General features: G+C 41.0%; 1 protein-coding gene and 2 long non-coding RNA genes across 3 annotated transcripts; 1 reads left to right on the top strand and 2 right to left on the bottom strand.

Moving 5' to 3' along the window:
- Nucleotides 1-1268: 1268 nt before the first annotated feature.
- LOC109415949 (uncharacterized) lies at nucleotides 1269-2043 on the bottom strand. Its single transcript, XM_062861306.1, has 2 exons — nucleotides 1692-2043; nucleotides 1269-1542 (listed from the first exon to the last, which is right to left on the bottom strand). Exons 1-2 carry the CDS (start codon nucleotides 1763-1765, stop codon nucleotides 1335-1337), a joined length of 282 nt encoding a protein of 93 aa, XP_062717290.1. The 5' UTR covers nucleotides 1766-2043; the 3' UTR covers nucleotides 1269-1334.
- Nucleotides 2044-5138: 3095 nt separating this feature from the next.
- Nucleotides 5139-8996, top strand: LOC115264120 (uncharacterized). The gene is made up of 3 exons (XR_009999048.1): nucleotides 5139-5334; nucleotides 5411-5727; nucleotides 7692-8996. It is a non-coding gene; the product is annotated as an uncharacterized LOC115264120 (long non-coding RNA).
- A 4287-nt stretch (nucleotides 8997-13283) lies between these two features.
- On the bottom strand, nucleotides 13284-13953 carry LOC109424141 (uncharacterized). The gene is made up of 2 exons (XR_002133449.3): nucleotides 13868-13953; nucleotides 13284-13804 (listed from the first exon to the last, which is right to left on the bottom strand). It is a non-coding gene; the product is annotated as an uncharacterized LOC109424141 (long non-coding RNA).
- Nucleotides 13954-26579: the final 12626 nt, after the last annotated feature.

Below are 26579 nucleotides of genomic sequence, written 5' to 3' on the forward strand. Positions count from 1 at the left end.
GAAATAGAGCCCAAACAACATTTTGAAGTCAGCTGGTTGTAAAAGGTTCCAAAACCTGTCACAAATCCTACAATACTTTTATTAGGATTTGTAACGATCATCAAAACCTTCTTAAATCCAACCGACTTGGAACTATTGCTTGGGAATAGACTCTAATGAGCCCTGGCGGATCCTCCATGTTTATCGAGCATGTCTGATGCATATGATCAGCCATACTCCATCTGCAGCAGCCGGTTCGTGATGAACCGTTGGAGGCGCATTAAAGTGTTAAAAAGGTGATATGATTCACTAAAGAACACTACATTACAATAATCAAAATGAAACTCCTTCACTTTAATACCGTCAACCCCTGCGAACTTGGCCAGGGAACTATGGACAAGTTATAGTTAAATCAAAAGTTAAGCTGAAGCTTATAAGGACCAAAAACAATTTTAATAACTTAAAATTTGAACATTTTAAAATTTGGTGTCAATTGATACGTTTAAAAAGGCTACCAGAAATCCTATGGACAATCGAAGACTCAGGGACAGATTTAAAAAAAATATGATGCGACGCTAGTTTGACTAAACAAAACAAAATTAAAGGTTTTCCGCAATACAAATAAAGAATTTGATTTTGTTTGTTTCGTCACAACTCAAAAGCCTACGGCGCACCTGGGAAAGGTTCGCGGCGCACCAGGGCGCCGCGGCGCACAGTTTGGGAAGCACTGTTGTAAACTACATATAAGTGTATTTAATCAGCGCTTTACGCTGGCTGTTTAGTGAATCCCCTAATTCTTTATTTATTCAAAAATACGAATTTATTTTCAAAAATAACATAAATGCACAATTAATTACACAAAATAAATGTGTTATATGTATTAGCTGTTCCCGGCAAACTTTTTCTTGTCACCAACTGCATATTTCGACGTTCCGAGACCATGTCCTCTTAGCTCTTACCTATTTCCCATCGATTTTGAACAGGCAACTCGTGAGTTTTCAGTTTTTTAAATTACTTAGTGGAATTTAGGCCGTTACAAATATTTATTTCACTTTTTGTCCCACCACTCTTTGACTGGTCGAGGGGGGGGGGGGGGAATAAAAATAATAACGCATTTAATTTGAAAAATATTTAAAACTCATCGGATTTGTTAAAGAGTTTTGAGCAAGACCCGAAATTTTGATAAATATTTTTTTATCTGCCCCCTCGAAATGCAAAATGCAGCCAAAAATTTTTGAAGGGGGGGGGGGAGACAAAAAGCCAAAATAAAATTTGTATCAGCCTAACAATTATAAGAAATTCCATAAAATTAATAAAAAGGTGAACCCTTGACCGTTCTATGCATTTGAAAATACTTACACAATCCCCGGCGGACACCGCGGAACCGAGTTCCGCACCAGCACTCGGTCGCTGTTCGACTTGGTGGCCACTTGGTTTTTCTCGAAGTGCATGTGACAGATTTTCATCCTTTCCCGATCCAGCGCTTGTTCGCTCAACTTGGTCGGGTTGTGCGTGTTGATAAAGTTGATCCATTTCTGTAGCAGATCAGGCTCCTTTGGAAAACTGTGCGGGAAGAGGGCGCAACACAAGCAAGCGTTGAAATTCGATTAGCACTGTCTTGATTGTGTGAGTGAATCGCCTACTATGCCCCAGCTCCGGAGGAGGAGCAGACAACCATGCGAAAATCAAAATTTCTACCAGAGGGTACTCACCTGAAGAAGGATATCTTGCCATTCTTCTTCCGCTGGTTGCCGCACTTATCGAACACACAGTGCACAAGAACCATGATTAAAATTCACTTTGCAGGGTAAAATTAACTATTTTTTATCACAGCAAAATGATGCCGATGCAAACATTTGCCTCTTAAAACATGACAGTTGAATGTTCCGGTACCGAACCCTTGGGGACGGTTTACCGTTTAGTAAGCTCGATTCCACTTCCGACCAAAAGATAGTAGCACCTGGGACAGAGCTTTGAAAGCTTGTCCTCTGGGGCGGCCATATTGGATTACGAATTATTGCACGGTTGTTGTCCGTGCTGTGTCCTGGCTAAATGGAGCCATCAACGATGACCTCTTTCGGCACATATCGGAAGCATAATGTTTGCATAAATTACACTTCCGGTGCATTCTTGTATCCGGTCTGTGGCATGGGCACAATAGTTTGCCATTGTTGGTTTACAAACGGACATTTGTTCATTGGATTTCAATATTTAAACTCATAAAAAGCAGTTGAAAATATCAATCCGTTCGATATGTTTTATCAAATATGTTAGGTATTAAAAAAGGCGCCTAAAAGTACTCACAGAAACACAAAAATTATGATAGGTATTCATAACTCCCACTATAACTCTAGTTCTTCACTTAATTAATTATCCATCTTCAATGCTCCTTCCTACTGTATGAACTTTGAAACTTCCGAAATGAGCTTTGAAATGAAGTTCCGCTCCGCGTTGTGTGCAAGCTTGTGCGCAATAACTTCGGAAGCAGCGACCGAATGCCAGAAAGGCGCCAACCGCACCCAGTACTGGGCGAGCTTTTCGCAGTTTCCACTGGTTATCGCACGATGTCAGCATGGGTGCTGATGGTGGCGCCGCTGGTATCGAGTAGGGTATACTTTTAGGCGGTTAACCAAGCTTTCAGTTTCCGTGAGCAGTAGGTACTATGGTAGAACCGGTGATAGATGCAAATGAATAAGGGTATCGTGGGGGGTAGTTGATCAGCGAGGTAAACTTGATCACTTTGAGATCCACGTGCTTCATCCGTTGAGGATGCTAACATTGCGTTTCAATCAACGGAAGAACTTTTACTGTAAATCAATTATGCGATTATTTATTCTTGAAGATATTATTATTAGGTAGGGTATCGCGCCACTTGGGCGGTGGCTTCTATATTCGTCTGTTTTCCACTATAACTCAGTCAATTTTAAACCAATTGACTTGAAAATTTCATTTAATGTTGTACACGGGTAGATACTATACCTATCTCACCACATTCCAAAAGTTGTGTCAATTGGTTCAAATTTGACTGAGATATAGTGGAAAACAGACGAATATAGAAGCCACCGCCCAAGTAGCGCGATTCCCTACTAGCTGTCCCGGCAAACGTTGTCTTGCCAAGCTGTGGTGGCTTGACAACTGTTGAAGTCATAACGTCACCGCACTCTAGATTGGTTTCATTTCAATCGTGTTGATTTCCTTCCCAGCTCACGAAAATCAGTACTTTATCAATTTTCTTACTTTTCTAGTTGTTTTTCGTAACTTTTTGGACATATAAACACAGCCAACACGCATACGAACCGAACCGTGCAAGAGTCAAGCTGATCAGTTCATCCGTTCTTGAGTTTTGTTGCCTCAAAGGCACTTCAAACTCATTTTTATATATATAGATTCGTAGTCCAATAGACCACATCACGGCGAAATACTATCTCTTTTGCTTTTGCTCTTTCAGAGAGTTTGAAAACAACAAGACCAGTATCTGTCAAATTTGACAGGTGTTGGTCCTGTTGTTTTCTAATTTCCCGCAGGAGAGAAAGAGAGAGATTTACGTCGCGATGACCAAGGCAATCTTTGATTATGTTATTCACAAAATCAATAAACATTTCAAATAAATCATGGCTTACGCAGCAATTTAATCTGTTTAGTGAGTACCCCTATTGTTTTGCTGTTAGAAGAACGTTACAATAATAAATGGAAGTATTTTTACAGAGTTTTGTATTGATGTGCGATAGAAATTATTATTTTTTTCTTGAATGAAGATAGAGTATTGGTGTCTGCAGCAAAGTTGCAGAAAAATGTATTGTTGGATAGTTGTCCGAACAAACTATTACCTTATTTGCTCAATTTTTGTATTCTTTTTTTGTGGACGAGCCCCTGAAATAGTTTTTTTTTTATATAACATTTTGATTTTTGAGAATTTTCGTGCGTTTCACAAAGTTATTCTTTGTTAGATCCTCTCAGAGAATCAACACTAACACTTCTCCTTGATGTTCCTGGCTCGGTTCTCAACTGTGTTTTTTTCACTCACAACTTTTGGGTATATATATATAATCATCTCGTTTCACCACTCTCATCAACAACTGATTTCTGCTAGCCAATCTCACAGCTCCATCAATTTCAACGTAGAACATATTGTAACTGTTAATGTTTACATCTACAACTTTGACTTCGCTCTGGTATACCTAGCCTCACTTTTATACCATACCAAATCACCTACTTTAAACTTTGGTTATACAATAGGCTCCTAAAGTCCTATCGGGATTCTTGTTTTAAACCAAAATATATGGTTCAAGAGTACATTTTTACTCATTTTTTGACGTTTTTATTAACCGTAGTTGAAAATATATAATTTTTATTTTTTTAGCCTTTTGTCTCGTCCCTATCTTATAACACATACTTTGAGTGATTTTTTTTCACAGTGTATGTCAGATAGGAACATTTTTGAAATCCCAGTGCGAAAAATGTCGAGCTCAGTCACACGAGGTTGACCTCAAATGTCAAAGTAGAACTATTTACCATTTTACTTGTTTCGAATTTTCTCATTATTCCTTTGTTTTTCAAGTTCGAGTAAAGTAGAATTTCGATTAGAATACCATGCTTGATCGTATTATTCAATATAAGTGAGATTTCGTCTTTAATTTTAGGACCCTATTCTCTCAGTTTGATCTCTTTTATTTTCTATTTCCAAATCGAATGTTACATTTTTGTTCATCTTATCTACTTTGAGTCCTTGCTTTGTATCCAGCTCAGTTTTGGGTACTGTGGGATTCCCCAAATACCCAAATCCGGAAGACACTCCGGTAACGTTCCGGACTCCCGAGAAAACTCCACGACCCAATAAAACACGCCACAACAGCTTCGGACTTCTCTTGCATTGACTACTGTACACACTTATCTTGCACGACTCTGTTAGTGTTAACGTCAACCTCAATGTCAAGGTATATACATATACTCATCACAAGGTTAACACATATATCTAGTAGCGCTTAAGGTGATTCTGCTTAATAGGGCACCACATCTCCTTTTTTCTCATAGTTTCAAAACTGACCTTTCCAGTCATATTATCGTCGCACCACCAAATCGAAGTCGTCGCCAGGGGGTGCGACACTGTAATCTTTTTTTAATCATTTGAAAAGATTTAAAAAGATTCAAAAAGATTCAAGAAAGATTCGGTGTGATTCAATCTAAAAAAAAAAATGTCCATGCTATCAAAACAACTGGAACATTTCGACCAGTGTTTGTTTTGAAAAAGCGCGCGGAGTACAGAAAAATGAGAAAAAAATCTAAAGTCATCGAAAATCAGCACAAAGTTGTGATTTTATTCACATTTACTGTAATTTTTGTGCAACAATCAGTAAGGTAATTCACAAACTTTATTATATGCAGTTACGAGCAGCATCAGTGAACCAAATTTTTGCATTCAAAAACTATTTAGGGATGAAGGAATGTGGCGGCAGCTTCGAAATAAAAGTGATCCAGTCGTAGAGTGGTGCCTGGATGTCGCAGCTTCCGGTGGCGTCTGGAGGTGCAGCTACCGAGCAGCCGCACAAGGATTCTTTAGACCTTTTTTTAATTTTATCGAGGATGTATTGGATTATTCCGTTGGATGTCTAGAAAGACATCGCATTGGCCGGAGGATACCCGGAGGGTTTAGCAGGGATCATTGACATGCCCCCAATGAAGCTGAAATCTAAAACCGTTGAATTTTGATGATCGGACGGAGGCAAGGACGAATGCGGTGGTCAAGGTAAAGTAGATACTGCAAATGAAATGCAAATAAGACGCTGCCACCCACTACTCTCTGCTGTCTCACAATAAATTCAGCTAATGTTTTGAGTGCCGTTGGGGCCTACTACAACTTAGTAGGCAATTAAGGGCAATTAATCAAATCAATAGACAACCTGAAAATTGCGGTGGGAGTAAAACGGGTGGCAGCGTATTTTAGGAGAAACGATGGTAAAAGCAAATGGCTCTTCTGTTTATGTTAACGGGAGGCTATGAAACAGAACATTTTAAAGCCTTGAATTTACGTTAAATAGCAACTCGGTACGCATTGTTGGAATAATCTACGACTCGTGCAAACAAATGATATTTATCTTTGGGTAATAGGCTTCTAGTTTGTCCATAAACTACGTACTCTGTGGAAGTAGAGGAAATTCTGACCAAAGTCTACGGTCGATACAAATTGCCAAAATTGTGTATGGACAAAAGTCTGCGACGGGGAGGGTGAGTCTGAGATGTTAAAAATTAAGTCTTCGTAGTGTATGGGCCGGGGAAAAGCACCACACACGTTTCCTATTGGAGTGGCCGTATCAGAAACACCTTTTTTTAATCTTGATTAACGAGATTTTTAACGTGAAGCTAACTCATCTGGAGACTCATTGCTTAACTTCCCTTACGAAGGAAGAATCCCCATTTTACGAGTTTGTCGTTAGTGGGATTCGATCCTTGGTCCTTCGTCGTGATTGACATGAGCTCACACCATTCCATAATAAGAACACTTGGGAAATGTATTATTGTTTTGAAGTCAGTCGCGCTCGGAACCACAATACTATATCGACACCAGCATTAATTTCATGCAACTTGAATACTGCAAATTTACATTTCATTCAGTAACTTACCATCAAGTTAGTTCACGAGACAGACAGATCTCCTAACCACAGTGCAGTTCCTACCGGGCTCACTGATAGAACAACACTGCCTAATCGATTGTCCATAGGCAGCGCCGGTGCTTGTAGGTAGTCGTCAACCTTGCTTGTTACCAGTTTCATTAAGCACCAAACGTATGAATCTGTACGCAACAATTATCATGAAGTTCTGCTTACCATACCTTCAGTTATATACAAGTTTTGAAAGAACAGCCGATTTTTAAAAGAGGATTCTAATCAAGATGGTAAGCTACTTGCTAACGAGGTGTACCATCAGGGTACCACATTCCGCTCATCTAAGGCCAGTTTCGCAGAAAAACATCATCTGTTGAATGACTGTTAAGCCAATTTGTAATGTTTTTCCATTTTCTGTTAGTTCAATCTAAGTGCAATCAGATATAAATCAAGACTTTTGTAAAACTTTTCATAAAAGCATGATTTTATTACATTTGGTGTGAGACCAAAGTGGTCCTAATTCCGCTCACGAACAAATTTATACCATCTTTTAAATAGACTTTTGCGGGAAAGTGCATTATTTTTGCAACTCTATGTTTTTATCGACAGGGAAAACTAATGACCGAATCAGGGACAGTGGTGTATATATAACCAGTGCTGAAAAATTCATTTCGTCATATCTAAATTCAATCACCTATAGCTCATTTTAGAAGCTGAACCTGAGAATATGGTATATGGAAAACTTGTGCGGCTAGACCAGTTCTGCAAGAAAGTCACGGAAAAACCGCTATTTTTCGAATATTTAGAGTAAATGTCACGGAATACCTTCGAAAAATGCCAATGATATTCACGGTGTTTATAACACTGTTTTGATCTATCTTTAACAATTGTGTTGGCACTGGCAAACAGACGGAATACTTCGAACATTTGCAGATTCAAATCACAGTAGAGTAAACATGTTGAAAGGAAAACTGGCCAAATATCAAATTATAAAACAGAACATTTAATCAGTGTACGATGGGAATATCAGAGTGTTACGTCTGTTTGTCTGTAGTGTTTGGCTGAGTAGAATGTTGGAGTTGCCTATTTTTTAAACTACACAAATGTTTTCAGACTGGATTTGCTTTATTTATCACTTCGATTGTTACACGAAACATGAGGACTTTCAAGATGGAGCACACACATTATCTTCATCATTGCGAAGTACAGTACAACTAGGGATAGAGTTTATAATTTACATAATTGTCATTTGTATTTTTGTTATTGTTGCTAATTAATTAAAAGTACTGGGGTGGGGTGTTTTATTGGGTTATATAAGGTATCCGAAAATGTACCAAGGTTGAAGGGTCTGGTCATAGCGATGATTAAATTTATAAAACAAACTACAGTCAATTCTCCACAAATCGATCTTCTGATTTATTTAGAAAAAAAATAGTATTGTAAATAGTTAATTTGTAATGATAAATAAGTATTCACTGTTTTATATTTTTTAGATCATTAGGATTGATTAGTACGCAATACTTATGGCAAAAACTATTTGTTAATGATGATTTCGTGTTGATCGTTATAATTTATTATGATTAATCATCATCGCTCTGGTTATGACAAAAATATCTTGAGGTATCAACTAGATGGTTATTTTTAATGAAAAATTTGTATGAGTGAGTCTCGAGGTAAGTACAAATACTTTTAATCAAAAGCTTGAGGTCATCGCCTGAAATACGTAATATGTTAAGGGACCGTCCATAAATTACGTCACGCAAAAATTTGCCATTTTCAACCCCCCTCCCCCCTGTCACACTTTTTGTATGGGTCCTCCAAAATTTGTGTATGGGTCATCCACACTTTGCTGGACCCCCCACCCCCTCAAAGCGTGACGTAATTTATGGTCGTTCCCTTATTAGGCCTGTCCACTGAACAAAATACCACGAAGATGTTGACAGTTTACATGTCTTAATATAGTGACCTCAAGCTTTTAGTTACAATTTACTCCGAATTTGCGTGGTGGCAATGATCTACTTCAAACACTTTGGAAACTTTTTAAAAAGGTAGTAGGTGCTCACACGTTGCGGGGTGACGCATTTGATGTATTCATGAAATAAGAAAATTTCTCCTTAGTCTTTTGAACAGATTCATGTATAATTCCTGAATCTTATTCAGGATGGCCTTAGCTTAGCTGGTTCACCAAGAACTTTCACATTGCGAGGTGATGCATTTGATGTTCGATGTAATATTCCTCAAAGTAGTGAGAATTTCTCCTTAGAAAGGTTCACGAAGTCCTCCTAAAGTGCTAGGTGAAGCACAATTTGCCTACTTTGAAATAAGCCACTTTTGCCTTGAATAGTTCGATGTAATATTCCTCAATGCAGTCAGAATTTCTCCTTAGAAAGGTTCACGAAGTCCTCCTAAAGTGCTAGGTGAAGCACAATGTACCTACTTTGAAATAAGCCACTTTTGCCTTGAATAGTTCGATGTAATATTCCTCAATGTAGTCAGAATTTCTCCTTAGAAAGGTTCACGAAGTCCTCCTAAAGTGCTAGGTGAAGCACAATGTGCCTACTTTGAAATAAGCCACTTTTGCCTTGAATAGTTTGATGTAACATTCCTCAATGCAGTCAGAATTTCTCCTTTCAAGGCTTACAAGGTTCACCAAGTCCTCCCAAAGTGCTAGGTGAAGCACAATATGCCTACTTTGAAATAAGCCACTTTTGCCTTGAATAGTTCGATGTAATATTCCTCAAAGTAGTCAGAATTTCTCCTTAGAAAGGTTCACGAAGTCCTCCTAAAGTGCTAGGTGAAGCACAATGTACCTACTTTGAAATAAGCCACTTTTGCCTTGAATAGTTCGATGTAATATTCCTCAATGCAGTCAGAACTTCTCCTTACAAGGTTCAGCAAGTCCTCCTAAAGTGCTAGGTGAAGCACAATAAGCCTACTTTGAAATAGGCCACTTTTGCCTTGAATTGTTCGCTATATTCCTCAAAGTGGTCAGAATTTTTCCTTAGGAAGGTTCACCAAGTCCTCCTAAAGTGCTAGGTGAAGCACAATGTGCCTACTTTGAAATAAGCCACTTTTGCCTTGAATAGTTCGATGTAATATTCCTCAATGTAGTCAGAATTTCTCCTTAGAAAGGTTCACGAAGTCCTCCTAAAGTGCTAGGTGAAGCACAATGTGCCTACTTTGAAATAAGCCACTTTTGCCTTGAATAGTTTGATGTAACATTCCTCAATGCAGTCAGAATTTCTCCTTTCAAGGCTTACAAGGTTCACCAAGTCCTCCTAAAGTGCTAGGTGAAGCACAATGTGCCTACTTTGAAATAAGCCACTTTTGCCTTGAATAGTTCGATGTAATATTCCTCAATGTAGTCAGAATTTCTCCTTAGAAAGGTTCACGAAGTCCTCCTAAAGTGCTAGGTGAAGCACAATTTGCCTACTTTGAAATAAGCCACTTTGGCCTTGAATAGTTCGATGTAATATTCCTCAATGTAGTCAGAATTTCTCCTTAGAAAGGTTCACGAAGTCCTCCTAAGGTGCTAGGTGAAGCACAATGTGCCTACTTTGAAATAAGCCACTTTTGCCTTGAAAAGTTCGATGTAATATTCCTCAATGCAGTCAGAATTTCTCCTTAGAAAGGTTCACGAAGTCCTCCTAAAGTGCTAGGTGAAGCACAATGTACCTACTTTGAAATAAGCCACTTTTGCCTTGAATAGTTCGATGTAATATTCCTCAATGCAGTCAGAACTTCTCCTTACAAGGTTCACCAAGTCCTCCTAAAGTGCTAGGTGAAACACAATATGCCTACTTTGAAATAAGCCACTTTTGCCTTGAATAGTTCGATGTAATATTCCTCAAAGTAGTCAGAATTTCTCCTTAAAAAGGTTCACGAAGTCCTCCTAAAGAGCTAGGTGAAGCACAATGTGCCTACTTTGAAATAAGCCACTTTTGCCTTGAATAGTTCGATGTAATATTCCTCAAAGTAGTCAGAATTTCTCCTTAGAAAGGTTCACGAAGTCCTCCTAAAGTGCTAGGTGAAGCACAATGTGCCTACTTTGAAATAAGCCACTTTTGCCTTGAATAGTTCGATGTAATATTCCTCAAAGTAGTCAGAATTTCTCCTTAGAAAGGTTCACGAAGTCCTCCTAAAGTGCTAGGTGAAGCACAATATGCCTACTTTGAAATAAGCCACTTTGGCCTTGAATAGTTCGATGTAATATTCCTCAATGCAGTCAGAATTTCTCCTTACAAGGCTTACAAGGTTCACCAAGTCCTCCTAAAGTGCTAGGTGAAACACAATATACCTACTTTGAAATAAGCCACTTTTGCCTTGAATAGTTCGATGTAATATTCCTCAAAGTAGTCAGAATTTCTCCTTAGAAAGGTTCACGAAGTCCTCCTAAAGAGCTAGGTGAAGCACAATGTGCCTACTTTGAAATAAGCCACTTTTGCCTTGAATAGTTTGATGTAACATTCCTCAATGCAGTCAGAATTTCTCCTTACAAGGCTTACAAGGTTCACCAAGTCCTCCTAAAGTGCTAGGTGAAACACAATATACCTACTTTGAAATAAGCCACTTTTGCCTTGAATAGTTCGATGTAATATTCCTCAAAGTAGTCAGAATTTCTCCTTAGAAAGGTTCACGAAGTCCTCCTAAAGAGCTAGGTGAAGCACAATGTGCCTACTTTGAAATAAGCCACTTTTGCCTTGAATAGTTCGATGTAATATTCCTCAATGCAGTCAGAATTTCTCCTTAGAAAGGTTCACGAAGTCCTCCTAAAGTGCTAGGTGAAGCACAATGTGCCTACTTTGAAATAAGCCACTTTTGCCTTGAATAGTTTGATGTAACATTCCTCAATGCAGTCAGAATTTCTCCTTTCAAGGCTTACAAGGTTCACCAAGTCCTCCTAAAGTGCTAGGTGAAGCACAATATGCCTACTTTGAAATAAGCCACTTTTGCCTTGAATAGTTCGATGTAATATTCCTCAAAGTAGTCAGAATTTCTCCTTAGAAAGGTTCACGAAGTCCTCCTAAAGTGCTAGGTGAAGCACAATGTGCCTACTTTGAAATAAGCCACTTTTGCCTTGAATAGTTCGATGTAATATTCCTCAAAGTAGTCAGAATTTCTCCTTAGAAAGGTTCACGAAGTCCTCCTAAAGTGCTAGGTGAAGCACAATGTGCCTACTTTGAAATAAGCCACTTTTGCCTTGAATTGTTCGCTGTATTCCTCAAAGTGGTCAGAATTTCTCCTTAGGAAGGTTCACCAAGTCCTCCTATAGTGCTAGGTGAAGCACAATATGCCTACTTTGAAATAAGCCACTTTTGTCTTGAATAGTTTGATGTGATATTCCTCAAAGTAGTCAATTTCTCATTAACCCTTTATAAGGCCGAGAAAACTAGAAGAGTTGTCAACGCATACTATTATGAAAATGATTATATACATGATTACATGTACAAAACAATTTTTGTTTGAAAGAAACTCTCAAAAATCTAGGTGGCAATATAGTTGCCACTGCCCGTTTAGGCCTAAAACGCTGGTGGCAATATAGTTGCCACTGCCCGTTAACCCCAAAAACGAGCTTTTGAGGTGGCAATATAGTTGCCACTGCCCGTTTAGGCCACCAGCGCTGGTGGCAATATTCTTGCCACTGCCCGTTTAGGGTACTTTTCTTCTTTTGACTTCGACAAGAAGCCGGAAAAGAGATTTTAGAGTGGATTGGGGCTTAACTCAAAATATAAACTGTGTAGTTCAGCTCATGTCAACCCAGAATTTGATTATTTCTTAAAATATTTACCAAACTTATAATTTTACAATAAGTTTGAGCTAATTTTCTTGACGCGGTTAAAATAAGCCATTTTTGAGACTACAAATGGCTCCTAAATTGTTGTTAAAGCTTTGTTTAGTACCAAAAAAATACCAGGCGTTGTTAGTAGTCCCAATTGTGCTCATTCTGCGAATGGAGTGACGTGAGAAAAGTCGGAGTCGTATATCGAGATGAGGAATCCACTCTCGAATGAAGTGACTCGCCGTGTAAATCAAATGGAGAGTCACCTCATTCGAGTCGAGATTTCTCACCTCGATATACGACTCCGACTTTTCTCACGTCACTCCATTCGCAGAATGAGCACAAATTTTGCGTAAACCAAGAAAAAAGTTCGAAATAAATTGTTTTAAAACAGAAAAAAATACAAACAGTAGGTGGCAATATAGTTGCCACTGCCTTATAAAGGGTTAACTAAGCAAACAGGTTCGCGAGATTAATTAAAACACGTATTTATGCTATTAAATTTTCAGAAGTTGTCGCTAAGAAGGTTAACCAAGTCAAATTTAAGTGTAGTACTGTTACCTATTGCTAATGTTTGCTTTTACTGAGATTTACAGTTAAAAAATCTTCAAAGTAATCATAGTTTGTCTAAGAAAGTTCATCATGTCCAGGGAACACACAGAGAATGAACATTAAGTTTTAAGATTTTGTCAAGTTCTCTCAAATTGTTTAATAACAGAATTACTTTTATGAATATTGAGCCCAATTCTGCGAATGGAGTGACGTGAGAAAAGTCGGAGTCGTATATCGAGATGAAGAATCCACTCTCGAATGAAGTGACTCGCCGTGTAAATCAAATGGAGAGTCACCTCATTCGAGTCGAGATTTCTCACCTCGATATACGACTCCGACTTTTCTCACGTCACTCCATTCGCAGAATGAGCACAATTAAAAATAGCAGGTCGCTTCCGTGTTTATCCTCCATCTTCTACATCCTCATCATCGCTAAAACTACTAATACAGCAAGTCAAGGCTCAGGACCACCATCTCTCCCGCAGTTCGGCTCAAACCCGTCGATAGCCGCCGACGTTTACCGGTCGTCTGCATTTTCAATGTATCTGGTAGATGCACTGCACAGTGAAACCGTAGCCGGTTAGCGAAAATGATCTGCCCTTCGTCCGTGAATACTTTCTGCTTCCTGCAGGCTCATGGGCACTTTCAGAGCAAAAGGAACGCAGAGTAGTTCTCAATCATCATCCAATAACTAACATTTGTTGTAGATCCGCTTTGCCGCTAAAGATTCATCAAACGCAAGAATTTTCCGTTACCCGCTTGCGTGTGCTTAAAAAAATCCGCAATCTGTTCCAGCGACGCCACCTTCATCGGGAGAACCATTGGAAGCCGAGGTAAATCAAAGCTTCTTGATAGTTTTGCCCGATGCCATATCTGGGCTGTAAACCGCGAAGTACTGGAAAAGCAACAGTAAATTACTACATATTTACAAATTACACTTACAATGGGGAACAGCTACCTTCCGGAAGATGGTTATTCCAGCTGGAACTAAACTTGTATTGTCCGCGGTCGAAAGCAATTTACTTTAGGTTGCTGGTACGTGGTGCCCAAGGAGAATACATTTTACTAAGGTGGCGCAGATAAACATTGCAAACCACTGGTTGTCTCTTCCACTCTTCTGGTGTTCTTATGCAACTAAAATAGTGACGTCACTATTTCAGTTCCATAAGAACACCAGAAGAATGGAAGAGACAACCAGTGGTTTGCAATGTTTATCTGCGCCACCTTAGTAAAATGTATTCTCCTTGCGTGGTGCCGGTTCCTGTTTATGTTGTTGATCCGCGCGTGAACGACATCGCGGTTTGACAGATGCTGCAATACACTGAAGCAAAAGCTCCTATATTTTTTAGTTTTATGATTTGACGAGATTCAAGAAGATTCCAAGTGATTCGAAAAGATTAAAAAAAGATTAAACTCAAAAGATTGGAGTGTCACCCCTTCGGTCGTCGCTAGAAGCACATGCGAAGTTGCAGCTGCGAAGTAAATTTGAATCTATTTTTTCTGCTGCGCATCATTAAGCTAATTAAGAGCAACAATATGCACTAATCCAAAATGAGTTGCGACATTTCTAAGTAGGTTAAAAATCAATTTTCGCACGTTCGGTCACTTCGTATTTCGACCAAAAGCATAATAAACAGAACGAACAAAAAGTCTCATTAATATACAGACTGTAAGGAAGTTCTCTTGTTGGGTGACTACCTCCTCATTCATAACATAAACCATAGGTTCCCAAACTTTTTAGGAGCGCGACCTCCTTTTGCCAGAGGACGTGCTTTAGGCAACCCACCATAGAAATTCCTTCATTTGTTGTCTGTTACAGTAAATTATTCAACTGTCATTCGAAACTCCCTGGATGAAGGCCGGCGACCCCCCTGGAAGGTCGCGAGCCACATGACATATAATAACATGTGACATAAACCATTGTAAGTCTTAACTTATCGCGAGATTGTTTTCCTGAATGCCTACCACTTGTTCAGTATCACCGTATCACTTTGTGTGGCTATTGGCTTTAACAATCTATTTTAATCAGTCACAATTTCCTTCATCTCTTTTCAAGTATCATTATGTTTGTCATAATTTCTCATGGTTTGTAATTATCTCCTTTAACGTTTCCTATATTCGTTCGGTTTTTTTTTTTCTTTTGAACAGCTTTGATTCGTTTCTCATTTCAGTTCTTCTCACATATTTGCTTGGGTTTCCAAAGAACGTCCTAGTTACACTATGCTCTTCTTCAGAATCTATATCTGCATTCTTCTTCTCTTCCTCTTTCTGGCATGGTATCCCAACTGGGGTAGAGCCTGCCTCTTAGCTTAATGTTCTTCGAGCACTTGCACACCCTAATAAACCAACACCTACACGGGCCGTAATGTAGACGGTTCAACCATACCGCATACTGTTCGAATTCGACTTATGGTTATCGTTTATGCGGGCAGTTATTATGCCTCTCAAGAAAAATCAGAATATGGCGATTATCTGCCTCTGGCTTCTGATATAATCGTGGCAGTCACTAATCATAACAGCGTCACCAGATTTAAAAGTATGTAATTCCATTATATAGGGTTTGACAGCAAGAACACTCATTCCACTGAGCCACTCTTGCCGTTCGTCACAAATACATTCAAAAACATCTGTCACTTCGCGAAACCCACGTGCTTTTGTTTTTGGCGGGAACACTTTTTCTTTTATTTTGCCTTGCGACTGTCATGCGGCGGTATGCCTTGCGAGCGTACGACCGCCGCAGGACTCTAATAAAAGATAAGCACGACAATGATAATCTAGAGATTATTTTCTCAATTGACCATTTTGTATCCGCATATCTGGTAGTAGACATAATTATGCTTTATGTCCAAAGGAAGTTATGTATGTTTGCCACGAGGTTTTCCATTACGAAGGGACCCTGTACCGAAGTTACCTCAAGTCACTCCCGTACCCTCAGCATGGTTTTGCATCGCTTCGATTCTACTTCTACCTTGACTTTGATATGGCACACTCTCTAAGCAATGTCACAGTGCAACGTATCAGCCACACTGGCATTGCCCATCTCCATTCCAACGAGAATCTCAGTCCGAGGCCAGTTCATCCCGAAACCCATGGCTCCGCGCTTCTACTTCGAAGAAAAGGCTCAAATTCCGCAAAATATCCAGCCTGGGAACTCAATCACATGTCCCCGGTGTAAAAGGCTTACGCTTTAATCATCACACTTGTTCGGCTTCACCACTGGTGACCTCCCTACCTAGGCTGCACTTTGCATTCAATCGACTTTCACGATTCCACTTCCTTTCTGGGCCACAACTTTTCCCATTTATTTTGAATGCACAATCTGTCTATGAAATGCGCTTTTCTATCTTTTTGTTTGCTCTTTGAAATTCAACTGCTTTCCCGTTCTCGAATGAGCAAAAACACTCTTCACAAACCTAACCTCATCGAATTTTCATACGATTTGTAAACATTTGCCCTCAATATATATATAATTTTTTTTTGAGGGCAAGGACGGCTTTATGGACCGACGCCGAAGGAAAGAAAGAGAAGACAATGATGACGTCAGCGTGCAAGCGCTCATTCTCTTCTTATTTTACTCCACACCATCAACCTTCTCCACACTTTCATCAGTCAGCCTCACGTGAGTAAGGTTTTCTTACTCCCAAGGTATTTGTATATTCCGTATTTCCATACATACATCCCTATGGCACATGTAGTGCATAGTGCATACAATCAGACAAGCTCAGGCTCAATTCATTCCTTATCATAGGCTTTGAATTTAGCTGCCCCAGCGGTGTTTACACAGCCTAATGGATTCCACAAGTGTCTCCTATCTCCGAGACCAAAATTTACCTCCATATCAACCAAATTCTGATTATTATTTTTTTTAGTTTTTTTTTTGTCGAAAAAGATCGCCATCGCTTCAAAACAAATCGATATTGATCGTCATCGAAAATCTCTCACTAGTTGACCGAGCTCTGTTTCTGTTCCACTTTTCGGAATTCACCTATATACTTATAATACTGTACAACTCTTATGCACCTGCCAGCAGCATCTATTTCAAACAAATACCCACGCTCTCCCGGAGCTTCGTCTTGCCACGATTTCGGTCTCCAGGACCACCATCCATTTTGTTTAAATACGCTCTCCGGGAGCAAGCCGTGCTTTCCACCACCTATTCAAATACGGTCTCCGAGACCAAACATTTCCTCCACGCTCTCCGGGAGCATTACAGTGCATTATTCGAGCCACCTCAAATAACACAATACATCCCCAAATACGCTCTCTAGGAGCCCAACCCACGATCGTCATTCCTTTTCCAGTGCCTTTGCACAAAACCACTCCTTGTAACAAAACTGCGCACATCGCTATCTTGATCATGAGGTCTTCTCATGCCTGTCGTGAAAAGCAGCTTATTATCTCGCCACCAAACATTTTTTCTTCCGCCTTCCTCAGCTCTATCACACTCCTTTCCGTTCCACAAATGCCAAATCGCCGCCACGCACAGCTGTCGATGAGAACCGATCTCGAAACAGCTTCTACCCCACTTCCACAAACTTTCGTTGTCGATTCGCGGATCCCATCTTAGTCGCCACTGTGGGATTCCCCAAATACCCAAATCCGGAAGACACTCCGGTAACGTTCCGGACTCCCGAGAAAACTCCACGACCCAATAAAACACGCCACAACAGCTTCGGACTTCTTGCATTGACTACTGTACACACTTATCTTGCACGACTCTGTTAGTGTTAACGTCAACCTCAATGTCAAGGTATATACATATACTCATCACAAGGTTAACACATATATCTAGTAGCGCTTAAGGTGATTCTGCTTAATAGGGCACCACAGGTACAAACGCAAAAACCTTGCTAGCAGGCGTAGCTTCAATTGCTTGACTGTAACTATTACGGTAGCTTAACAAAAACACTTCAACAATTTCAATCATCTTCATGTGGTAAAACTTTGGATCGACTATAGTAGCTTTTTAATTCCACTCAGATTGGCAAACACATCGTTAATATTAGGTGGCGGATAATGCTCATTACGGATGACCTTATTCACTGTCACTCTACAGTTCATACAAATCCTCACACTTCCATCCGCCTTAGGAACCACAGCTATTGGTGATGCCCAATCACTATGGCGTACTGGCTTTAGAATATTCTCGCGAATCAACCTATCCAACTCATCTGCAACCTTTTCTATGAGCGAAAATGCTATCTCACACGGTCTATAAAACACTGGAGATGGAGAAGCATGGTCTCGCACATGAACACTAGCTTCAAAGCCCTCCACCGGCTGCTGTAAATTATCCGAGAAAAGGTCTCGGCACCTCGTATTCAAATTCAATATCGCTAACAACTTACTCTTCTCTTGCTCATATTGCTGGTCACTCACAGATGCATTCGCATTGGCAGTTTCACTCATTCGGTAATCACAAAACAAAAGTTCTACCATCAACGCACTTAACCTCAACACTAATCGATCCGACAATCTTAAGTAAATTTCTGAGATTTCCTTCAACTTAACCTCGCTTTTCTGAAGTCGCAAATCGGCAAAATTCTCAATATAATCGCACCTACTCATTACCGTATACGCTGCTCCTGAGTCGATATCGAAATAAACCCATTTACCGTTTAGTCATAGCTTCCTGATCAAGGGGAGATTCGCCACGTGGTTGAGCCCCGTCTCGTAATCGGGCTCCTGTAGATCCAGCTCGTCCTCACTACACTCCAGTCCATTCATGTTCCGCTTCCTGCAGCAATTGAGACCGCTTCTTCGGGCCCCCGTGCTTGTTGCGCTTGTCTTCGTCCTGACCACGTGCTTTCGAACGACTCCGTCGCATGTACTGTACTGCATTGATCCGGTTGACGTATTCCTGCTTCGTTTCTCTCCTTACCAAGTCCTCGATCCGCTCCAGGTTTTTCGCTTTAGTTACTGCCTGGTCAAACGTGGTACCGTCCTCGCTGTTCATTAGCTCGCCTTGGATTTTGGAATTGCGAAGGCCGGCTATGAACTTGTCCCTGAGCGCCGTATCCAGGAACTGCCCGAAGTCACAGTGCTTTGAAAGGGCTTGGAGTTCCACTGCCACTTTCCCAAAATCCTTCTGGTTCCGCTTGAAAAACTCCACCGATTGGGCAATCCGGTTCTTCTTGGGGCTGAAGTACGCTTTCAGCTTGTCGATCACCACCTCGTAGGTTACATCCTTGTGCGTTTGACGATATAACAGTTGCTGCAACTGCTTCAACGTCGGTAAACCGATAAAGTGCACAATCAGTTTCCGCTTGAACGTGGTATCCGTGATCTCATTTAACTCGAAAAAGTTTTCTGTTCTCTCCAGGTAATCGTCGAAGTCGCCACTGGGTACGAATTTTTTTAAAGTCTTGATCAGCTTTGTTCCACTACCGCTATCCACTTTCACGGGCTTCAAACCGACAGGTTCTTCTTCTTTATGCTGCATCTCTATCGATCACTTCACTATGCATCCGTAGACTTTACGACACTCGCGACCACGTGCTTCAACTCACTAAGACGATTCACTTCCACGCATTTCCCGCAAACTTTTGCGATTTTCTCGTCGCTACTGTTCATTGTGTAACGTCCAATCAGGAAAAGAGGCTGAGCCTCTTCGAGCAATTATAAAAGTACCTGTTCTACCGGAAGTGCAATTAATCATCAATATAATTGTCTAGTGTCAAGTTGGAGCTAACTCATCTAGGTATAACCTCAATCAACGGGGGTACATGCTATCCATTTAACAATGAGAAAGAGCGGGATGAAGACGGAACAAGTCCGCCCCTTCCATTTTTCTCTTTCTCATTTTTGTTTAGGAGGAGAGCAAGTAAAAAATAGCTGCCAACGCTAGTAATTACAGCTGAGATTCAATAATTCCTGCTGTGTGATAACTTCAGGGATTTCTTAAAATGTTCTCAGCTGGAACTTGTCTTGAGCTTCCTTTAGGAATTCTCGCTAGGGGCTGTCCATTTATTACGTAAGGGGATTTTTGGGAATTTTCGACACCCCCTCCCCCCCTTGTAAGATTTTTTGTATGAGAACCCAAATATTTTTGTATAACGCGTAAGATTTCTCGAACCCCCCCTCACCCAATAAACCCTTACGTAATTAATGGACAGCCCCCTAGTATTGCTCCAGGAACTTTGCTGGGTTTATTTAGAAATTTGTGATAGACTCTACCAGGAAGTTTTGCTGGAATGGCTCCGGCAATTTTTGTTAGGAATCCTCCTGGTATTCTTGGAGGACTCTTAACTGTAAGTACTGGTGAAATCTTGGTTGGAAATGGTTGACCAGTAAGTAGTAGGAATATCTGCTGATATCCTGGAAGAAATTCCTAGAGGAACCTTTGATAAAATATCTAAAGGAATCGCACCAGGAATTTCTATAGAAATTGTAAGAGAGGTCTCTGGAAAGATCCTTGAAGGAACCACAGGAGGGATATGAAAAGGAATCCTTGCAGAAACCTCTGAAGCAATCCCAAAAATAATGTTCAGACTTTAGAGAAATTCCATCAGGCACTCGTGGCGAAATGCTACAAGGATTTCTATAAGAATTTCTTTAGGATTGCCTCCTGGAATTCATGATGGAATTCTGTAGAAACTCCTGCTGGGATTGCCGAAAAGGGAATTTCTGCAAGGATTCATCCAAGAATTCTTATGGAATTGCCCCTCGAAACTCTTGCTGGGAGTTCTCCAGAATTCCTGCTGGAACTTTTTCATGGATTCTCTAAAAATGTAGTGTTTCTGCTGGGAATCCTCTTATGATTATTGTCGGAACAATGTACTGCTAGGATTTTCTAGGACTGCTACTGGGATTCTTTTGTATGTTTCTTGCAGGAATCCTCTATGTTTACAATACCTGCAGGGAATCCCCAACGAAGATATTCCTGCTAAAAATCCTTGAGAAATGTCAGCAAGAAACCGTGAGGAAATCCAGCATGGTTTTCTGAGGGAAACCCAGCCGTAATTATTGAATTGATTCGTAGGCGGCCGGTGGAGAGGGTACCGAACCTCCCGTTAACGTTAACGTTAATTCCTCTCTGGACTCAGCGAAGGAGGTTAGTTCCACGCGAAAATCATTAGGTGACGCCCGTGGCGTGCCGTGCCGGTCAAAGCCGTGATTGCCGGGCCTCAGGTAGTGGGAGGCCGGCGTAGAGGGATTGTTGCTCCTGATCAGCAGCGGTGGAACTCCTCCGGGAAGTAATGTCTGGTGTACGGTCCACGGACTTCAGCCGCTGAAATAAGTTCCGTATTCGGAACTGCCACGTGGTTGGTGGTCTTGACTCACTCGAGGGAGCCGGAGCCTTGGCCGGAGCCCTCCTCCCCGAGGTTTCGCAATGACCGTAGGGGTTGGATCCCAGATTATTGGATTACTTGCGCGACGCCGCACTTTACCGCCCGCTTTATTTAAATTGACGATTTCCTTTTTCGACCTTAACAAGTATATTCCCTGAATTCCCACAGCATATAAATAAAAATGCAAATGTTGCTATTCGGTAACACAGTGATCCACTTTTTTACTCTGGCGTTCTTAACCCTCATTGTGCATTAGGGTCGTTAACGTGAACTATGTCATTGTTGCCATTAAAATCTGCTCGAGAGACGATCGGGACACACCTCCTCAAACTAGCTCGACCCATCACAATATTTTTCGTTTTGTTTTGTTTAGTTTTAGAAAGGGAAGAAGTACAAATTCACTACCCATAATTGAACAAATTACAGTAAATTGTAGTAGGTACACTATCTTGTGAATGAACACTAGCTAATAATATATCTCATCCGCGAATTATTCTGACTATTATGCTGAACCAAATCAAAGCAGATATCACGGGGTACATAGATAGGTATATACATACTCAAAAATGTTCTCGAGGTATCGGCTAAGGTCTTTTATGAAAGGAGCTCTGTTTACATTTTTGATTGAAACAAATGTGCTCTACAGTTCGGCTTCATCTGTAGGGTGTTCCAGTAGAAGTGAATGAAAATTCTGGCTCGTGTCGAGAGCTCAGTGCAGATAATTTGCGCCAATTTGTTGCGATGGAAGTTGTGACGATTTCAATGTCCCTAAGTGTCTATATACAATACATATATGGTGAGAATTGAAAATAGAACGTTTTGCTATTTACCTACTAGGGTAAGGGAGGTATTTTGGACCCCTTTAGGAAGTGGATGAACAATTCAGCAAAAAAAGAAGGTTCCCACTCCAAAATATGGATAATTTCAGTAGGCATTACGTAGAGCAACATGTTTTCTGTCGAAAAAGGCCTAAGAGAACTCAAAACTGTTGTAGTAAATACAAGAAATATCAAAACTGCTGAAGGATCTCGGGCTTCTATTTTGGACCACCTGACTTTATTTTGGACCACCAAGTGCACATATTTTGGCCCACCAAATTAAACTTAAATTGGTTGATGAAATGAAAGCCACTTCAGCAAAAATTAAAACATAGTTAAAACTACGTGAAGTTTACATTTTTTCTATTCATTTTTTGAGGCAGGGAACGTTAAAAAATTACGTAACGGCAAAAAAGATGAAATTTGGTTGCAATTGCCAGTTTTTACGCATTGTAGTATGATGTTTCATAAAAAAAATGTTACGCGAAACGTGCATTTATTAACTATTGCATGACGTCATGCATAAATTACGTAACGCTTCATAGGAAGTGTGAAAGTCTAGTGATTTTGCTAAATATAAAGGCATTCAACACATATTATTATGAGTGGAAAGGCTATCAAAAATAAAGTAATTTGAATGATACGTAAATTGTCAAACATGCATTAGATAACACATTGTCTCAGTCATCAACTGATTGCCGAGAAGGACAACTTTTCTGAACTGGATGACTGAACACCTGAAAATTTCAACTTGTCATAAAGTTGTTAGGACACAAATCGAATCGAAATTTTAAACTTGGCGAAGAGTTGTTAGAACAAATCGAACCCACAACACCCTCATCGTAAAATAAACGTATAACAACCCAGATCACGGGAGGTCCCAACTTATTCTATTTATCTGTTTTCAGAGTACATTACATTGGCATGAATGTTTTCTCCCTTTTAGAAGGAACTGGAGAGATGGATCTGATAGATGGTCCAAAATATGTCCATATCTGATTATGTTGAACATATTTTGGCCATACCTCAAACCACCATTTTAGTAAATATTTTCGCTCCACCGAGGTTAAGAACAGTTTATTTTGAGTTCTTACAAGGCCCTAACTACATTCACATGAAACAAATATTTATTTGTAAAATTTAATACCACTTCGAAGCCGACTACAAATTTGTCACCTTCTTTGTTTTTGGTGATTTTCCGTGCGTTCCATTGGAAGTGAAAACATTTTCTCTATTTTTGATACTGAACAGCATATTTATTTAACTGACATCCAAAATAAAGGTCATCACATAGTTGAATACTTTTCGTGTTCCAATAAAAAACTACCAAGATTTAGTAGAGATTATGTGATAAATATCATAAAACTCCCTAGGTGGGCCAAAATACCTGCCCGGTCCAAAATACCTCCACTACCCTAACTATATCTGTCAATTTGGGAAATTGAAGCAGAATATTTGTTACCGTATAACGGGGTATCATTGATCAGCGCTCCGGAACCTTCCTATTATTCTTCTTCTGACTGACTTGACGTCCCAACTGGGACAAAGCTGGTTGGGGCCTTAGCTCTTCAGGCCTCCTTTAAGCTATGGCCTCCTTTAAGTATACGCCAATGCAAGACGCTGCAAAACGGTGAGTCGAAAAGGAGGGCGTCCAACATAGCTCTGGTCCTCATAAATTCCTACCTCATGTTTCTGTTATCCAGAGCGGACAGCTACAGCGGAATCGCGCATCAAAAACACGTAAGAACTTACGGGAGTTTCGGAAAATAATACCGGAGAAAACAACTCGAATGTGCCGTACACAAGAGTAAAACGTATAATGAATGTAAATAAACTTTGGTCATACTAGTACACTATTGAATGGTAAATATATTGTTGTTAAGACGTGCGCAAAAGGAAACGTCAAATACATGCGCACAATGGTATCGGCGATTCTCTCTCTCTCTCTTCTTGGCGTAACGTCCTCATTGGGACAAAGCCTGCTTCTCAGCTTAGTGTTCTATGAGCACTTCCATAGTTATTAACTGAGAGCTTCCTCTGCCAATGATCATTTTGCATGCGTATATCGTGTGGCAGGCACGAAGATACTACATGCCCAAGGAAGTCAAGGAAATTTCTTTTACGAAAAGATCCTGGACCGACCGGGAATCGAACCCGTCACCCTCAGCATGGTCATGCTGAATACCCGTGCGTTTACCGCCTCGGCTATATGGGCTATATGGGTATCGGCGATTAGGTCGACTAAAGAGGGTTCGGCCAAACGGTCGAATTTAGGGCTACCGTTGTACTTTCGCCAACACTCCTCCTCAACGGCTAGCCCGCCATCTTTGAAGTACACGAACTTTCGGGTACTTTCCGCTTCTTCCCTGCTGACTTCACCGTCACAGACTTCTTCCTGACTTCCAGTATCGGGCCTTCTACATCGCAGTTCACTCCAAACTTATCCCGAGCCCTAGAGAACGACTTTCCGAAAAACATTGCTTCATCTTGTAGCTCCTCCTCAAACGGTGGGTCATCCGGGAACGACGAACTCGCATCATAAAACTCTTCGGGCTCATCTTGATCTTCACCGTCGTCCGGATCATCCAACACCACACGTTCACTTGGCGTTCAACTTCTTCCGACTCACGATGGTCACGCACTGCTACCGAGGCTTGGTATTCACATTGCTTCTTGCGATCTTCCTTCCGCGCTTGCTCAACTGTCTTTAGCTTGCACAGGCTGCCACAACGATTTCCTTTCACGACCACTTTGCCAGCCGCATCCACGATATCGCAGCCATTCTTCCGGAAGTTGACAAAGAATCCCTTGGAGGTTAGCATCTTCACTGACAACAGCCCACTGTTCAGCGACGGGACATACAGCGCCTTCTCCAAGATCACATCCACTATTCCTCCACAGCCATTCACGCCAGCCATCTTCACAGATCCAGATCCAAGTGCCTTCACTGACCTTCCATCCGCCAGCACTACGTCACTTACATTTTCGTCATCAATTGACTCAAACAGTCGCTTGTCATTACACATGTGGACACTGGCACCGCTATCTATAATCCAGCCGCATGACTGTTCTTCGTTCGCCAGGAACAAAACGGCACTTCTGTCATTCACCGCTGCTTGCTTCGCAGCTGACGATTCATTCTTCTTATTTTTCTTGTGTCCACTGCGTTGTTCTTTCTGCTCTTGCTGAACCGGACAATCCCTTTTCAGGTGCCCCTTTTGCTTACACCGGAAACATCTCCACTCCGAAGTATTCCTATTGCTGAGACTTTTCAGCGCTTTCATCTCACAAGGATATTCACCAGAACTTTGCACAGACCGCTCCTTCCGACGCTCGAACTCGTCCAAAAGCTTCGACTTCACCAACTCCAGCGGGAAATCTTCATCCGGCCTTCCTTCCAGTGCCGTAACGAGCCCAGAATACGACTCCGGCAGACTTCGCAATATCATTGCCACTTTTAGCGATTCAGCCAGCTCCTGCCCAGCTTGCGTCAAACGGTCAAAAAGTTCCTCCACCTCGAACAGATGGCACTCGAGATCGCCATCTTCCAGCAGATTAAGATTGCACAGCCGCTTCAACATGGAGACCCGGGAGGTCACAGTCACCTTTTCGTGGTACTTTTTCAGGTTACACCAGAAATCCTTCGCACTTGTCGCTGCCTTGATTAGCCCATATTGACTTTCCGCGATACACAACCCCATCGTTGCGCGGGCCTTCTTGTCGTCCTTCTCCCATTGACTCGGGTTCACTGTCGGCTTGGGAGTATCGATCACGTACCACAATTCCTCCCGCGTTAGCAGCATCTCCATGCGAAACTTCCATGTTTGCCAGTTTTGGTTGTTTAACTGGACAAACTTGTTCAAAGCCTCCATTGCTGCTGGGAAATTGCTAGTGATGGACGAAAGGGCCCATATAGCCGAGGCGGTAAACGCACGGGTATTCAGCATGACCATGCTGAGGGTGACGGGTTCGATTCCCGGTCGGTACAGGATCCTTTTCGTAAAGGAAATTTCCTTGACTTCCTTGGGCATAGAGTATCTTCGTGCCTGCCACACGAGATATACACATGCAAAATAATCATTGGCAGAGGAAGCTCTCAGTTAATAACTGTGGAAGTGCTCATAGAACACTAAGCTGAGAAGCAGGCTTTGTCCCAGGAGGACGTTACGCCAAGAAGAAGAAGAGGAGGATGACGAAAGTTTCACACGCGCCACACAAACGACCGTCACTTTCTCTACACTTTTCTGACCCGTTTACACCGTTCTTCGCGCAATTATCACTGGGCACATCACCTGTTAGCCAGAGCGGACAGCTACAGCGGAATCGCGTATCAAAACACGTAAGAACTTACGGGAATTTCGGAAAATAATACCGGAGAAAACAACTCGAATGTGCCGTACACAAGAGTAAAACGTATAATGAATGTAAATAAACTTTGGTCATACTAGTACACTATTGAATGGTAAATATATTGTTGTTAAGACGTGCGCAAAAGGAAACATCAAATACATGCGCACAATGGTATCGGCGATTAGGTCGACTAAAGAGGGTTCGGCCAAAA

Source organism: Aedes albopictus, chromosome 3 (genome assembly GCF_035046485.1).
Source record: "Aedes albopictus strain Foshan chromosome 3, AalbF5, whole genome shotgun sequence".
In the NCBI taxonomy this organism is placed as follows: Eukaryota; Metazoa; Arthropoda; class Insecta; order Diptera; family Culicidae; genus Aedes; species Aedes albopictus.

Coding starts and splice junctions, on each gene's coding strand:
- LOC109415949 (XM_062861306.1), bottom strand. CDS start 1,765: ATGGTTCTTGTGCACTGTGTGTTCGATAAGTGCGGCAACCAGCGGAAG. Junction 1,543..1,691: donor GGCAAGATATCCTTCTTCAG/GTGAGTACCCTC, acceptor CTTCCCGCACAG/TTTTCCAAAGGAGCCTGATC.